The sequence below is a fragment of the Actinia tenebrosa genome, unplaced genomic scaffold (genome assembly GCF_029948245.1).
Source record: "Actinia tenebrosa isolate PJP-AT-01 unplaced genomic scaffold, QUT_ActTen_1.0 PGA_scaffold0__85_contigs__length_37466705, whole genome shotgun sequence".
Classification (NCBI taxonomy): domain Eukaryota; kingdom Metazoa; phylum Cnidaria; class Anthozoa; order Actiniaria; family Actiniidae; genus Actinia; species Actinia tenebrosa.
In genome coordinates, this window is record NW_028292569.1 from 14,400,708 (window position 1) to 14,418,803 (window position 18,096).

At 36.5% G+C, this 18,096-nt stretch overlaps 2 protein-coding genes across 2 annotated transcripts; one reads left to right on the forward strand and one right to left on the reverse strand.

Moving 5' to 3' along the window:
- Positions 1-350: 350 nt before the first annotated feature.
- Positions 351-10,003, reverse strand: LOC116302622 (uncharacterized). Its single transcript, XM_031711959.2, has 6 exons — positions 9,611-10,003; positions 7,104-7,432; positions 5,980-6,081; positions 5,035-5,181; positions 2,869-2,944; positions 351-2,413 (listed from the first exon to the last, which is right to left on the reverse strand). The coding sequence occupies exons 1-6, from the start codon at positions 9,721-9,723 to the stop codon at positions 2,347-2,349; spliced, it is 834 nt and encodes a 277-aa protein (XP_031567819.1). The 5' UTR covers positions 9,724-10,003; the 3' UTR covers positions 351-2,346.
- Positions 10,004-14,961: 4,958 nt separating this feature from the next.
- On the forward strand, positions 14,962-17,699 carry LOC116302628 (low density lipoprotein receptor adapter protein 1). The gene is made up of 2 exons (XM_031711966.2): positions 14,962-15,633; positions 16,546-17,699. Exons 1-2 carry the CDS (start codon positions 15,054-15,056, stop codon positions 16,722-16,724), a joined length of 759 nt encoding a protein of 252 aa, XP_031567826.1. The 5' UTR covers positions 14,962-15,053; the 3' UTR covers positions 16,725-17,699.
- The last annotated feature ends 397 nt before the right edge of the window (positions 17,700-18,096 follow it).

The following is an 18,096-nucleotide window of genomic DNA, read 5'->3' on the forward strand; positions in this document are numbered from 1 at the left end:
TTTTTGTATCTCCAACGCGTTTTAAGACCCTTGTCGTTCGTGAGATGCTGACCAGCTGTGGTTGTGAGTTCAGAGTTCCATTCACGAATATTAAGCCAGTTTTCTAAAGAAAACATCCATTGATTCATAAAAGCTTCACGGTTTATCTCACGTGCGGGACAATTACATAACTAACATGTCACATAAACATTGTCAAACATTGTCAAATATAGCTTGAGCACTAGTCAGTGTGCCTGAGTGCACGGAGAAACTCGTCGGGAAAGGGGGCAGCTATTCATCATAAAAAAATTTAAAACAAATTAAAATATATATATATATATTAAATTTAAAAAAATTAGGCTACACATAACTCTAGTTATCTTGATTTTTTATTTTTATTTTTTTCTCCATAAAGAGAGGGTGGCCTTTCTTATCGGACACACAGGGTACAAATAACTAAACTTATCTAACAAATATAATATCATAAACGACTAGCAATATCATATAACTGTTATACTATATTATAATTCACAATAACTGTATTTGAAATTGTTTTTAAAACCTAGGAGTTTAAATTCTTAAGACTATTCAATAATAATTAAATACATATTGATATAAGAATAGTTCATCTCTATTCAAAAAATCATTAACATTCAGTGCCTCATTTTCTCTGTTTCATCTTATTGTTTCTCCAAGCATTTCTCCAGATTCCCCGGATATTCTCCGTACAGTAAAAATCACAAATTCTGGTGGAAGAGACACTGAGAATATCTGACTTGATTATTCTTGTTGGTTTTTTTTTTTTATGGCCGAAGCAAACATCAATCAGTAACCAAGGGAAATAGGACTGTGCATAACTATGCAAGCAAATAGGCTAAAAATGGAGTGTTTATAAAGGATTTAAATATTTCATGCAATCATTAGGCAAGTAAGTATGGTATCCACGCAACGTTTGAATGATTTGAACGTTGCATAACACCCATCAAGGCTCCGTCCCCAGACTTTTTGAAAACGAGATTTTTTCACTTTGCGGATTGGCCTCGAAAACGCAACTATTCAGTCGAAAAAAGTGTTGCGCACGTAAAAAAAATTCATTTTCAAAAATATCTGCATGCCCATACATGAACGGGGTCACAGGCGCACCAGATACATGCGTTTCTTACAAATAATTCTACATAATTCAAAAAAGGTTGGTGAAGATTTTGTTGCATGTTGTTTGCTAAGCTTGAAATGTTTTATATTCATATGTAAATAATGTCAGCACAGAAGAAAATATGCCGGTAAAACGTGAAGACAAAGTTTGGTAAGATTCCATATCGTTGTAACTTTTGGCTGATTGAGAATTTCGTTTGATATCTTTCGATGTTTGGATTCACATCGCGCAAATGGGAGTTCCGGCTTGTTATGCAAGATGCAACAAAACCTTCAGCAATCTCTTTTTGAAACAGCTGTAAACTGATTATATTTTTCATTCTATATTCGTTTCCTTTCTCTATATATAGTGTGTGCAAACATGTGAATCAAAATCCCTTGAGATATGAATAACAATGAAACAGCCGCCATTTTGGTTGATCTAACAAGAGAAGCTAATGAGGAATGCTTTGTTATCGTCAACCAAGATGGCGGCTATGACGTAACATGCACCTGCTCTTTTGAGAAAATGCAAAATCTTGTATGCGGACAAATTATGAAACTACTTCATCAACGTACATTATATACATAAAGAATCTTTATAGTAATGGGTGATTATTTTCATGATGAATATGTAGGAGGTGTAAGAAATAAATAAATAATTCGAAATTATCAACAAATATTTTTCAGTTTTGCTATGCGCAACGGAAAGTTTTACTTCCGGTTTGTGATTCGGGAACTTCTCAACTAAAGCAACGCTTGTAATGTAAATTATATTCTCATAACATTTTGAAACTTACTTTACCATCAAAAGTTTGAACTAGGGCTCGAATGACCCATAACGAATAAAGGAATACTGTTTCACTTTAAACAAACTAGTCGGAAAGAAGCGATAATTTTAAATGGTTGTCAACCATTCCTTTTTGTCTTTAGTTGATAAATTGAAAAAACGGCACTACTTTGAGAGGGCTATTGCTAATAGACACATAGTAGCACAGCCAATCAGAAGGCAGATTTGTGACAGACCACTAGTTTTGTTTATAGAAATAGACAATGGATCTCTACTAGTGGGCTATCAGTAATAGACCTATAGTAGCATAGCCAATCAGAATGCAGGATTTGTGACAGACCGCTAGTTTTGTTTATAGAAATAGACAATGGATCTCTACTAGTGGGCTATCAGTAATAGACCTATAGTAGCATAGCCAATCAGAAGGCAAGATTTGTGATAGACCGCTAGTTTTGGTCCAGGATAAGATTGGCACGGCCAGCTGCCAGTGACTTCCATCCTCTCTTCCTGCAACTAAAAAGAAAAGGCTCAATTTGGAGCACAATTTTTAACAAAATGTTTCCAATTCTCATGAGATCGAAATTCTTTTGTTTTGTCCTCCAAAATTTGAGCTGCTTTGACGTCACATGCAAGGAGTCTATAGACCCTCTTTAAATTGGACATAATGTTTTCCCATTTCAGACCACGTGTTATTCCCCAGAGTATCATTTCTTTGTTTAACAGTTGCACATAAGAAGAAAAATGGATTTGAAGTACAACTCAAACAAAGAATCTTATTTTAAAGAGAACTTCCCTAAAAATTATTGTAGCAGTCAACGTCAAGTGCGACCATGATAGGAGGCACAACAGACAGAACGTGTAACCTGTCCATGACACTAAACAATTAAATCTTTCGAGATTTCCATAAGAATATTTCAAACTAGTAAACCAATGATAAGCAAGAATATGAATATTAAGAATATGCTTACCATAAGAAAATGTGACCTAATAGCAACACTAACATTAGCGAACCCAAAACACAGACCAAAATCAACCAGATAGTTTCTGCAAAGAAAAAAATGGAAGTGATTTAAAAACTTTCCTTTGTTATCTAACTACTCGCATTTACCCCACACTTCGAATATACAGCCAATCAGAATACAGGAAAGCCATGGTATATTTGGCAGGCTTTCTTCAATTCCAAGACATTGTGGTCTAGGCATTTTCAATAATGTTGGATACAATAGCAATACAATGCGGTTTTGTGTAGCACCCTTGAATATGGAATATCAGTAATATCCTACTTGTCACATGTATTTTTTGTAACCACATTTGCCAGAAATGTGGGTTATTTCAAGGTAATATTGGGTATTCAGTCATATGAATATGGAATATCAGTAATATCCCACTTGTCACATGTATTTTTTAGTCACCACATTTACCAGAAATGTAAGTTATTTCAAAGTAATATTGGGTATTCAGACATGTGAATATGGAATATCAGTTAAATATCCCACTTGTCACATGTATTTTTTGTAACCACATTTGCCAGAAATGTAAGTTATTTCAAAGTAATATTGGGTATTCAGACATGTGAATATGGAATATCAGTTAAATATCCCACTTGTCACATGTATTTTTAGTCACCACATTTGCCAGAAATGTAAGTTATTTCAAAGTAATATTGGGTATTCAGACATGTGAATATGGAATATCAGTTAAATATCCCACTTGTCACATGTATTTTTTGTAACCACATTTGCCAGAAATGTAAGTTATTTCAAAGTAATATTTGGTATTCAGACATGTGAATATGGAATATCAGTTAAATATCCCACTTGTCACATGTATTTTTAGTCACCACATTTGCCAGAAATGTAAGTTATTTCAAAGTAATATTGGGTATTCAGACATGTGAATATGGAATATCAGTAATATCCCACTTGTCACATGTATTTGTTGTAACCACATTTGCCAGAAATGTAAGTTATTTCAAAGTAATATTGGGTATTCAGACATGTGAATATGGAATATCAGTAATATCCCATTTGTCACATGTATTTTTTGTAACCACATTTGCCAGAAATGTGGGTTATTTCAAGGTAATATTGGGTATTCAGTCAAATCCAACTAGTGGATCTATCATCAAATCTGCGCTACAGTGATTGGATGAGCCACTTCTAGACAATATATAAAATTTTCAATTTTTAATTTTTAAATTTCTTTAATTTAAAACTTGTTTGCATCTATATATATGTTTGACTGACTATTTGGATTTGACTAAAACAATTAGCAATAATAATAATAATGATAATAATAATGATAATGATGATCATGATAATAATGATAACAATGATAATAATGATGATGATGATAATAATGATGATAATAATGATAACAATGATAATAATAAGAGTAGTAACAATGTTTAATCAGGAAGCTCTCATCACGAAGGGGATTTTCAGAGAGGTCCTGAAAAAGCAAAATACAATAAAGAAAGAAAATAATAATAAAAAAATATAATTATACATACGCATATATATATAATTTTATATATATATATATATATATATACTGATAAATACTAAAAGCAAAATATTTCTAAAATTAAGTTAAAAATATTTAAATAGATAAAAAAGAAATAAATGATCAGAAAAAAAGTTTTAAAATCATTAAGGGTAGGTGACAGTCTTCAGTGATTTCTAAATTGTTCCATCCAATGGCCACATAAAATATGTAGATTGCTATTATATTTACGCCAGTTAGAGCATGCCAGTGGCAAGTGTAAGTTCTGATGGCAGCAGGTATCACAGTTATGTACACTTAAATTTCTAGTAAAATTAAAATCTATGACATTGTTATTGACATTCATATACAGCTATGCAGCGATGGTGGCAGCGACGGATAACCAGAAGTTCCCATTTTAACTGATTTAGAGCTTGAGTGGCAGAAAAGTGATAAGGTTGGTCTAAAATAGATCTTGTGGCATTATTTTGTTAAATAAGTCCTCTCTCCCTTATGGTCTATGAGTCAATATCCCATTAAAAAGGCTCGAGGACTAACTCAGCTAGGATGTTGAGAAGTAAAGAACTGGAGGGGTAATTGGATGGATAGGTATTAGGATGGATGGTTGGTGCTAAAACTAAAATACATACCATGAGCTGAGATAAAGCAATTGGCTTTTCTTCCAGCAGCAACAGGAGGTTTAATTAAATTCCTATCAGTAGGGGGAAGATTAGTTGTTTGGTTATCAACGGTTTTGTCCTGTGGGTCAGGACCTGTATTTGTTTTGCACGATGGATCTGCAATAAATGAATACATTCTTGTGAATAATACAATAAAAACTGTGATTATTATATATTATTTTTTTAATGCGATTAATGAGGAGCATAAAAATAAGAATAGGAGTACAGTAGCAAATTATAAAGGAGCATAGTATAGACAAAAGAAGGTCTTATAATAATAAAAGAAAATAAAAACAAAATTTGATCATCCCATGAACAAATTGGAATTTAAAAGGTTTTCTTTTTGCAGAGGGATGTAAACTGAAGAACCTGGAAAAAACTCTTCCAAGCACAGGATAGAGTCCACAAGGAACTCTATACTCACATACGTACATGACACTGAGTATGGGTCCAATGTCACAAGACTGGGAGGCAAGTCATCCAAGCATTATATCATGCAAACTATGCTTTCTATACCAAGGCCCTAACCAGGGGGGAGCACAGGGTACAGGTGCACCCCCCATAAAACCTTAAGGTCCGCTCACCTATCTCCATTTGCTTTAAAATTGCATATCACTCACTCATTACTGCTCCTTTTTTTAGGTTCTGCAAATTTTTTCTTTTTTCTTTTGGTTCTGCAATATCGGTTTTTTTTTTTTTTTTTTTCGGTTCTGCAATATCGATTTCATTTTTTTTTTGGTTCTGCAATAGCTCCATTTCCATTCCCTGTGCACCCTCCCTGCAAGATCACTGGTTACACCCCTCTTATACATACCCATGTAACAAACAAAATAATTACCATAACAGCTAACAATGCCATGAAGGAATAAAAAAAGAGTATTCAATTAAAACTTACAAAAGCAGATTTTAACATACCATTATTATCCCTGCAGACATAAATAATGAATCTCATGTTGTTGGTGTGACAGTGACCCAGTGCAGTGCTCCGCAATGAATCCTGGGTTCCATTTGAAGTAGCTGTCAAAAGAAAACAGCGAACATAATCAAAACTAAATATTCAAATAGGAAGTCAGCAATTTACTGCCTAGTAGCCTCACGCCTGTTTTGACTCAACTTTACACCCATTCCCCTCCACCCTCTGTCCCCCCTCTGTTCCCCCCTCTTCCCCTCTTACTCCCCCTCCCCCCAACATAACAGCAATGATGCATGGAAAATTTAAGTGTGGAAATGTTACAGGATAAAATCTGTGAATTTAATTCCAAAGGTGGTGAGTAATATATGGCCCCACCCCTCCCTTCTTAATCCTGATCAATATTTTTGGCTTTTATCCCATGATTGTAAAGATTTAAGATTGTGAACTCATGAATTGCATCAGTTCATGTGAGGACCCACCAAAAGATTGTGAAAGATACTCAAAATGTTGGTAATTTTATTTTTTGGGGTAAAATTATGTCACTATTTGTGCTGAGGTATCCACCGTAAATTCAAGGACTCTTCAAGAAATATTCAAAGACCCAAAAAAGTTTTTTTTCAAGGAACATGTTCAGATGACTAAGGCACATGGCCAACTTTCCAAGTTGTTTCCAGCACCCCTTATAAAAGGGAAGTAATGGTTGATACTGGATTTTGCATGTACTTTGTTAGCCTATCAATAAGGAAACATATCAAAAGAATTTTCGATGACCAGATCTTTTTCAGAACCATGCAAGTAATGATCAAAGCAGAAATTCAAGAGGTTTTGAATGTTTTTGCTAAAATCTTAAAATTCTAGAAGGTTTCAAGTGCGCTTGAAAACGTGAGTTCAATTCAAGAACTTTTCAAGGAATTTAAGGAGTAGCACGAACCCTGTCTGTTATTGCATTACTCTTCAAGAGAACGAGGTTTATGTAGGATTACGTGACTTTGAATTGAGGTCAGCCTGTTAACTAGGTTATTTTACCACTGGTGTAACTTTTTTTTTTGGAAACGTGATTTACTGCTTTTAATAGAACTGTGTGCCAGATCCTGGCCCCTTAGCGCATTTGGTTTTCAGTCTTTACCTATAAAATAATGGTCCTTTCCATACTCAAACTCTGGTTGTCCACTGATACTGGTAGTTGGAAGGAAGATCATCGTATAGTAATTCAGTTTTAAAGGTTCATTACATTCAGAGACCTTGCTGTTTCTATTATTTGTGGAATTGACAATACAGGTGTCGAAACTGTTCTTGTCCACACTCCAAATATTTTCAAACATATTTTCCTTTGAGATTTGAGTTTTGATAGTGACAGGGTTATTTGCAGGATTTGGACAAATGATGTTGAACCTGGAATACATTTTGACATTTATTCTGTATGCTGAGGTGTTCCCATCAGATGTGGCTTGAAATCTGAAAAAAAGGTCTCTTTATTACTTTAGAAAGATAATAAAACCTGTCTGTCTGTCCATCTATCCGTCATTCATCCTTTTAAAGGTTTCATTCATTTATTCCTTCGTTCGTTTGTTCATTCATTCATTTGATTTGTTCATGCCAATTTGTTGATCTCACCATTTATCCATTCATGAGAATATGTGGACCGCATAGCACTTATGAAATACATGAGGATATAGAAATATAGATAAGTTATAGTGCTTGGGAATGAGGTTATTCCGGGCGAAAGACCCTTGGAATTAAATTTGGAAAAATTAATTTCCGACCTCGCCGGGAATCGAACCCACGACCTTTGGAATTGTACTACCAATGCTCTACCAGCTGCGCTAGAGGTCAGACTGAGAGCAGGCCAGGGTGAAATAGATGTTAGGTCGCTGTAATTATTATGCCTGCTCTCAGTCTGACCTCTAGCTCAGCTGGTAGAGCATCAGTAGTACAATTCCGAAGGTCGTGGGTTCGATTCCCAGCGAGGTCGGAAATTAATTTTTCCGAATTCAATTCCAAGGGTCTTTCACCTGGAATAACTTCGTTCCCAAGCACTATAAACTTATCTATATTTCTATATCCTCATTTATCCATTCTAATCCATTCTATTCATATTGACTAAATTATATTCCCATGTTCACTCGCATGCATTCATCATTTCTTTCCTCAAAATTCCAATCACCCATTCATTTCATTATTCCTTCATATCACCAATATTAATTAGTTATTCATTTGGTTTTGCTCTTTATAGAAGATTATGAGCTCACAGTAAAGCAGCTTTGCAAATGTTAATAAATTTATGATCAAAGAGCTGTCAAAAAATTAGTATAATAATTATATAGTTGAGGGAAATACTGTATACATAGAGTGCATTCAGTCAAACTGTTGAATAGTTAGATAAATGTATAGAACTTAGATAACTATTTAGTTGACGTCACCTAAAATAGTAAAAGTGCACCAAATAACGGTCATGCTAATCCGGGGGATTGTTTTACCAGAGAATAAGTAAATATACATTCATTTGTATCATTGTTTCTCCCCCTGATCTGAGTAGCTGTTTACTCTTAGTTTCAAATTTATGGGAGGTCAGCTAAAATAGTAACTAACTTATCTAATTTGGGTGACGTCAACTATTCAACAGTTTGACTGAATGCACTCTATCAGATGACCTACTCTAAACGAATATACTGTTACAGGGTGAGACTTCCCTTCATTTCCATGTTAATCCCACAAATATGTCAATCATTTCCCCTGGACCAATAAGGTGGGAGAATGAAAGAAAGAAAGTAACTTATTGTTTGATAAATGTGCCTACTCTCATAATCAGCAAGCACGCCTCAATACTGTGTATTTTACATTGAGATATTTTCGTGGGATTTCAAAAGCACAACTCCCAAATACATAGAAAAATTAGTTTCAAGCAAATTTAAGACTAAGAACACTGACAATAAACATGTGAAAATTCTGAGAAACGTTTGAATAATTCATGACTTTTTATAAAATAGATAAATTCATGACGTTATTATTGCACAAACTGCTTCTTATTCTCAGCTCCATGATTGGCATACGTTTGAAAAAGAATATTACTTTTGAATTTAAAAATAGGAATCCAAAGTGAAAAAGTTTACTTCAGTTTCATGGAACTGATCATATTAAACCGGAAAGAAGAAAAATTGCTTTACAGTAAATCTGTAGCTAGCTTGAAATAATAGTGATGAATTGGAAGCCTTGTAGTTAAATGTATTCACATTTAATTGGAATCTTTGGAGTGTAATAATAATACAATTAATCGTAGTAGCATTTTGTATAACACGTAATTTGTATTTCAAATTTATTTTAACTCGCAGGGATAAATTTTTTTTAGCACTTTTAAAATTTTAATTTGAAAATTTAATAGCTGTAGAAGCCACTGCAATTTTCATAGTAACGTTGGAAATGAACTAGAGATTGAGAACATTACTGCTCGTTTATAGGTCTAAACGACTCTTAGCAACAGGGATGAGAACTAAAACAAAGATTAAATTTGAACAGAAGAGCGTTAAGCGTATTTAAAATACTAGTAAACAAATGCACGACAACAACAACACTGTATAACGCTTTTAGACCTCTGACATCGGCGACAGTCAAACGAGAGAAGATATATATACTTACAATGGATTTAGAGGGCTCCATTGAAGGGGCTTATATGTGTCGCAGGCCCCGAGCAATACGATATCCAACAGGATTGTCAACGACAGAAAACCAACAACGCAGTTCATCTTCATGTCAAAGTTTTTCACTTCGCTTTAGGCACCAGGTGATGCGGCGTTATTCAATCGATCTCGCTCGATTCTCGCTAAATATAGTCCAGAATATCCTATCGACCTTGTGGTGGTGATTAGTACCGTATAGAGAGTTTTCTTGGTCTATTTAGGGGTGGATTTGTACATTGTGCACACACGTGTAACAGGAAGCCCACACAATTATGTAGGCGAGGCGTGCTTCCTTTACATATCCACGCATCAGCTCTCAGGGTCGTTACTTCATGTATGACCACACGAATTGGCACTATCTTTGGGTTGTGTGTTGTGGTAGTGTTGCATCGTTCGGTGTCAGCGTTAGTGATCCGTGTAGGTGCAGCACATGTAGTTGGTGTAATACCCGTAGTACCCGTGGTACCTGTAGTACCCAAAGTGCCTGTAGTACCTGTAGTATCCGTAGTACCTGTAGTACCTGTAGTAGGTGTAGTAGATGTAGTATCCGTAGTACCTGTAGTACTGTAGTACCTGTAGTACCTGTAGTACCTGTAGTAGGTGTAGTATCCGTAGTACCTGTAGTAGGTGTAGTAGGTGTAGTACCTGTAGTACCTGTAGTAGGTGTAGTACCTGTAGTATCTGTAGTATCCGTAGTGCCTGTAGTATCCGTAGTACCTGTAGTAGGTGTAGTATCTGTAGTAGGTGTAGTATCCGTAGTACCTGTAGTACCTGTAGTAGGTGTAGTATCCGTAGTACCTGTAGTACCCGTAGTAGGTGTAGTATCCGTAGTACCTGTAGTACCCATAGTACCCGTAGTAGGTGTAGTATCTGTAGTACCTGTAGTACCTGTAGTAGGTGTAGTATCCGTAGTGCCTGTAGTATCCGTAGTACCTGTAGTAGGTGTAGTATCCGTAGTACCTGTAGTACCTGTAGTAGGTGTAGTATCCGTAGTACCTGTAGTACCTGTAGTAGGTGTAGTATCCGTAGTACCTGTAGTACCTGTAGTACCTGTAGTATCCGTAGTACCTGTAGTACCCATAGTACCCGTAGTAGGTGTAGTATCTGTAGTACCTGTAGTACCTGTAGTAGGTGTAGTATCCGTAGTGCCTGTAGTATCCGTAGTACCTGTAGTAGGTGTAGTATCTGTAGTATCCGTAGTACCTGTAGTACCTGTAGTACCTGTAGTATCTGTAGTACCTTAGTACCTGTAGTATCCGTAGTACCCGTAGTAACTGTAGTAGGTGTAGTATCTGTAGTAGTTTGTGTTTCTTTGTGTTGTTGATACCTCAGTGAATTTCTAGCTTGTACTTAACACTATACTTGATAACAAGAGACCATAGAGCAGTTTTCATTAACGGGAAACAAAGTGTACTTATTAGAGTGCATTAGTCAGATAGACTCAAAAATGCGCTACCTAAAGAATATTTCGCAGGATTTACCAAATCACACTATGGTCTCTTGTCTAAAAACTAAATATAGTGATATAAAGTATTAAGATATATATAGTTCTAGTTAGATCCATAGTTGCCTTAACCACATCAAGACATTATGACTTTTAGATGAAACTGTAGATATATTCGATTAACGATGTATATATCCTGAAATCTAAGGGATAATTCCAAAATAATTCAAGTCAATCGAAAAAATATATTAAAAAGAAAACAATAAACTAAAGTATGATTATAAGTCTTTCTTCACCTATTTATTTTGAGTTATTATAGTCTTCATGCGTACGCCTTGATAGGTAAAATGAACGCTACTGGTGACGCGCCCAGTAAGGCAGGGCATGTTTCAGAGTAAGGAAAATCAAATTTCATTCCTAAAGCGAAATTAAAATGAATTCAACAATAGAATAAACAATTTTATTAATTCTACCCATCAACATGGCTGCCGTGAAAAGTACTATGTACACCTACTACAGGTACTACAGATACGGCAGGTACTACTGATACTACACCTACTATAGCACACTGTCTACACTACTGGACGCCTATGCACCAGTTAAAAGCAAGATGATAACACAGCGTCCTCCTACTCCCTGGTATACTCCTGAGATTCAAGAACAGAAGATCATAAAGAGACGCTTGGAACGTCGATGGAGGACCTCAAGACTTACAGTGGACCGAGAGCGCTATACCCAACAATGTGTTGTCGTAAATAGGCTTATCTGCACAGCAAAGACCAACTTTTACAAAGACATGATAAGTGACTGTGGGTCCGACCAAGGAGAACTTTTCAAGAAAATAGAGAGAATGTTTAAAGGGACAGCAGAAAGAAAATATCCTTCATGTAATTCATCTGAAGAACTTCCAAATAAGTTTGCAGATTTTTTCGACAACAAAATAAATGCCATCAGAAAGGTTTTGTTAACAAAATCTACGAATCAAACAAGTCTTGATAATACAGAGACAATCTCACTATCGAGTAAAGCCAAGCTTAAATCGTTTACACCAACGACTACGGAGGAACTATCTGTGCTTATAAAGAAAATAGCTAAGAAGTCATGCATCCTTGATCCAATTCCTGCAAAGATACTGATGGAATGCTTCACTGATCTCTTACCATTTATCACCAGAATAATTAACAGCTCTCTGGAGACAGCTACTGTACCTGTTAATTTGAAATGTGCTGTTCTTGACCCACGACTTAAGAAGGATACCCTCAGCACTGACGAATTTTCAAACTTTCGTCCAATTTCAAATTTAAAATTTGTATCTAAATGTATAGAGAAGGTAGTAGCAAGTCAGCTAGAACAGCATGTCACAAGAAACAGGCTAGATGAGCCCCTGCAATCCGCGTATAAAAAGTACCACAGTACTGAGACAGCGTTGGTGAAGGTCCAAAATGATATCTTACGAGCTATCGATAACAAGAACTCAGTGATCTTGGTGCTTCTTGACCTCTCTGCTGCCTTCGATACGATAGACCATGAAATTTTACTGTGCAGGCTCTCGTCCAGATACGGAATTGCTGACAAGGCTTATAAATGGTTCAAATCGTATCTTACTGATAGAATACTTACAGTTCATGTTCTGGGTGGTCAGTCTACTGAACGTATCTTACAATCTGGTATTCCACAAGGAAGTATTTTAGGGCCAGTGCTTTTCTCGCTGTATATAGCACCACTTGGAGATCTCATGAGATCATTAGGCATTGACTTTCATCTTTATGCCGATGATACGCAGCTATATATTTCTTTTAAAACGTCTGACCCAGGTGAACTGATTACAGCAAAGTCAAAGATTGAAACTTGTGTTCGCACATTGGATAAGTGGATGACTGCGAATAAGCTAAAGTTAAACAGCGAAAAGACGGAGATATTGGTGCTATCTGCTCGACATCGCCCCCCTCCAACTCTAACCTCTACTGCTGTATGCGATGATGTTATCATTCCATCTTCAAAGGCGAGGAACATTGGGGCTATCATGGACTCTAACTTAACTATGGAGGCGCATGTAACAACCATCTGTAAATCTGGCTTCTATTATTTAAGGAAAATCAGCAAGATAAGGAAATATCTCAGCTTTAAATCTGCAGAGATATTAGTACACGCTCTGGTTACGTCTCGATTGGATTTTGGAAATGCACTGTTACATGGACTACCACAAACACTCTGCTAGAGCGAATTCAGAAGGTTCAAAATGCAGCAGCACGAGTAGTTATTACCCTAACAAAGAAAAGAGACCATATAACACCTATAATGTTCAAGCTACATTGGTTGCCGATCAAGGAAAGAATTAAGTATAAGATACTGCTAATTACTTATAAGGCTTTAGCTGGATTAGCACCACAGTATATTACTGATCTTTTAGAAGTTTACACACCTAGGCGTACTCTAAGATCAGCATCAGATAAGAAATTAGTAGTTCCAATTTATAACTTAGAATCGTATGGCAAACGCTCATTTTCTATCTCTGCGCCTATATTATGGAATGACCTGCCACAGAATATAAGACTATGGCCAATCTTTAGAATGCTTTAAGTCTAAATTGAAAACGCATCTGTTTAAATCGGTATATAACGATTTTATTTAAGCCACGTCAAAAACTAGAGCACTTTTTGATTATTTGTATATTTTTAGGAATTATTTAGGGATATTATTGCAATTTTTATTAATATTTTATTAAGTAATTTTAAGGTACTTTAGCTCTTGATTTAATTTTTCTTTTTTAGGTCTAGTATTTTTTAGGATAATTTAGTTTTGAATTTATTGTAAAGCGCCACTGGACATTTATGGAAGAGGCGCTATATAAGAAATATTTATTATTATTATTATTATTATTATAGCTACTACAGGTTCTACACGTACTACGGATACTACAGATACTACAGGTACTACACCTACTACAGGTACTACAGGTACTACAGGTACTACACCTACTACGGGTACTACAGATACTACAGGTACTACGGATTCTACAGATACTACAGGTACTACGGATACTACACCTACTACACCTACTACAGGTACTACAGGTACTACAGGTACTACGGATACTACAGGTACTACACCTACTAAAGTTACTACAGGTACTACAGGTACTATGGATACTACAGGTACTACATCTACTACACCTACTACGGATACTACAGGTACTACAGGCACTTTGGGTACTACAGGTACCACGGGTACTACGGGTATTACACCAACTACATGTGCTGCACCTACACGGATCACTAACGCTGACACCGAACGATGCAACACTACCACAACACACAACCCCAAGATAGTGCCAATTCGTGTGGTCATACATGAAGTACCGACCGCTCTCAGGCTTCTATCGATATTCTGAGACACAGGAAGCCCAAGACTAATTTTATACCAACTTGCCAAATAACGCTTCTGTTGAAGGTCAAGTGGCAACTTTTCCAGACAAAAGTGGCATGTTTTGTGGGTTTTTTTAATTACTGCCCAAGGCGAATATGTTGACTTTTTTAGTTTCAATTTTTATCTTCGTGATGTAGGTCAGTTCTATTGCTGTCACGATTGCTGAATGTTGTTGTAATTGCTGCTGCTGTTGCTCGTGTTGCTGTTGCTGTTGCTCGTGTTGCTGCTGCTGTCGTTGTTGTTCAGTTGGTGGTGCTAGTGGTTTTAATAGTGGCCCTAGCATACTTCTGTCCTCTTGATAGTCTTCGTGATAGCAAATGCTACATTGCTACTTAGTGGTCGTATTATTATTTTCAATTCAAAACGAGTTAAGTCTAATAGTCAAAACACTTGAAAACAGATACATGAAACCAAAGTTATAGTCCATTGCACGTGATTTGTCCTAGTAATTTGAGAAATGACACGCATTAATATACCCTGCACACAGTCCTGTATGTAGATGAATGAATAAGCTTCCTTCCTTGTGTCAACCATGGAGCAGCTAAAGACAATAAGAAGAAAAATCTCAGTCGAGAAAGAGCAAACTAGTTATGATCTTAATCCATCGGAGCCTTTGTTTACAGCAAGATACTTAGGTAAAGCGGTTGTAACAGAAAACTTTAGCCCAACTACTGGTTATTCTCTGTGTTCTAGCTACACTGAACAGCTCCTTCACAATAAGAACTCTGGAAGAAGGCCACGAAAAATTGAAATTTTGATTTCAAGGAATATTTCTCGTGGACTTTCGCTGTCAGACCCTTCGGGTAAGGTTCAGGAGGACACATTTCAATTGCAGAACATTGCATTTTGCACTACAATCAAAAAGCATCCGAAGGTCTTCACGTTCATCGCCGAGAAGGATGGCAAGTTGTTTTGTCACGCTTTCCTTTGCAGCAAAGAAGCAAAAGCCCGAGCGATTTGCCTTGCCGTTACTAGGGCCTTCACTGTAGCATACGACGATTGGAGCAGGAATAAATCTCGTTTGGTAAAGAAGAAAGAAAGAAAGACAAAAGAAGCTGAGATCCATGATGTTATCAGTGCAGATCAAAACTTAAACAATACACAGGACCCAGGTATTAAAGTATCAGTCAGTGTTTACCCGCGATATCTCCTTATTCAGTTTCTTGAAATTAAACTTATTTATATATCAATTATCGGTTAAATTCTGCCTTGGATTTTCGTGTTTCTAGCATGGAAAAATTCTAGCAAAACATTGAAATGTTTCACCAAACTTTAAGTGTTTACATTATATTACATTGATGTGCAGCTAAATGTTGTCAAAATCTTGGACGGCCGTTACGTAGTTACACAACTATGTTAGCTGTTTGAAAGCAATAACCTAAGAAATACTAATTTTCTTGACCATGGGGTTGGTGACGAATCCAAACAGGAAACGTTAATAAAAGCACGTGAAACCACTATCACGAAAACGAAACTAGACTTATCAAAAGCTTCTTTGGTATTGGCAAGTTGTGCACCTTGAACTCTCAGATAGGATTCCAAGGTTGCATTCTTGACATTTTGTTATCGTATATCAATGGTTCCATTAGGTCTTGTTCTGAGGGGGGAGACGCAGTGAAAATCGCTAGACATTTGCCCTTGATAATGCATGCTTGTACCTGGATTTCCAAGAATCGAGATGGATTGACCAACGATTCAGGGCCGTGCAGCCAATATGTTTTAAAACTAGAATTTCATGTATCTTGAAGATGATATAATGATGACAGTAAGAATTATCAACAAATACATTAGACGATTATGATAATGATGATGATGATGATGATGCAGTGTTGATGATACCGATGTTTCTATTGTTTATGGCTGCCTTCTCACGTGAGTGAAAACGCTCTATGCAGCCGCTATTAGTATAATAGCGCGCTGTGTAGTAGACTAGGATTGAATGAAATTACAAATCTTAAGTCAGTTATAGCGAAAGAAAACAATACGTGACACATAACGATTCTTTTATATTCTTTTCTTCATAGACGCAGAAGAAGAAGAAGATGATTTCAGAGAATTCGCCAAGGATCGACTCCACACCCAAGAAGACCTTGAAGAGCTGGAAAACAGCTTAGACGTGATGGAGCTTGTCCGTGGCAACAGGTCTGCCAGCGAAGGAACAGAGAATAGTGCTAATGATGAAAACGATGGTCATAAAGATTAACATATTATTGAGTATATTGATGGTTTTCAACCATTCCCAAGAGAATTAAATAACAAAAGACACGGCGGCCATGTTGGAGGATATAACAAAAGAATTCATTGACAATTCTTTTGTTACGTTCCTCCAACATGGCCACCGTGAAAACCATCAATATGTATAAACGATTTGCTTGATCTAGTCAATAGCTGCAAGCGTCACTGTTTTCGCTTGTACAGAACTGGACTATTTTACGGCAGCATCTCGCGGAGTGATGATGTTACTACGAGAAGTGACTCTTCTGTCTTTTTGTATTTTCGTTTTCATTTGATCAAAATATTAATATTTTCAACTGATGTACGTAGGAGATGACGAGCATAACATGAACCAAAAAGAACTTTTAAGATTAACTGAAATATATGGTACGACGTCATATGAGGTATAGTAGTTCGCAGATGGGACTTGTAACATCGTTGTTGTCATCACATAGAGCAATGTTTTACGAAAAAATGCTGGATATCGAATAGAAGTAGATATTGCCCTCTATAGTAGGGACGGAACGGGGAAGGCGCACTATTCATGGACTCCTAGATATGAAACATGAACTTTTATTGATTACTTACTGTAAGATGTAAATATATACATTACCAAGTACACTTGACAATACCCCAAGGGTGGCCGCTTAGTAACAGGGGCGGATCCAGGAATTTATTCAGGGAGGGGTGCACTGCACAAAGTTAACCCAGGGAGGGGTGCACCCGTTAGAATCGAAGGGAAAAAACATTATTTTGCATTGGTTATCTTCGAAGTAGGGGCACAGAGTTGAACTATGGAGGGTTGCGCACCCCCTGCATCCCTCCCTTGGATCCGCCACTAAGTAAGGGGTGACTGAAGTCATGCATGAGCAAGTGGATGGATGGTCCTAAGCCTTGTCTTTAGCCTCCATACTTTTAGCTAATATTCACGAAATTTCATCTTTATTAAAATACTCAACAATTATACTGCATTTTCAACTCTAAACGTCCAGTTTTAAGACGCTCCATGCGTGGTCCCACATACATGGTTATATGTCTGATGCATTCTATAGTACCTACTCACAATCTATTAAAAACATAGTCTTTTGTACTGGTGGCGTCCGGCATCCCTTCCCATGAGAAGAAAAAGACAAAAGGCGCCGCCGTCATGTTGGTTGACATGGCAAGAGACACAAAGATTAATAAAACTTTAGTCGAAGTCAAGAAAAGGACATGGTGCCTATGACGTGACATATGCAGCACTTGAATACATTACGAATTTACGAATACATTATCTCAAGTATATCATATATCTCAGGCATGGTGTGGCCAATACGTCGCCGCTTAGTTTTAGTTTGTCACTCTACCTGTCAGTCTCTCCT

Coding starts and splice junctions, on each gene's coding strand:
- LOC116302622 (XM_031711959.2), bottom strand. CDS start 9,723: ATGAAGATGAACTGCGTTGTTGGTTTTCTGTCGTTGACAATCCTGTTG. Junction 7,433..9,610: donor TGGAGCCCTCTAAATCCATT/GTAAGTATATAT, acceptor CCTTTTTTTCAG/ATTTCAAGCCACATCTGATG. Junction 6,082..7,103: donor AAAGGACCATTATTTTATAG/GTAAAGACTGAA, acceptor TTCTTTTGACAG/CTACTTCAAATGGAACCCAG.
- LOC116302628 (XM_031711966.2), top strand. CDS start 15,054: ATGGAGCAGCTAAAGACAATAAGAAGAAAAATCTCAGTCGAGAAAGAG. Junction 15,634..16,545: donor AAACAATACACAGGACCCAG/GTATTAAAGTAT, acceptor TTTTCTTCATAG/ACGCAGAAGAAGAAGAAGAT.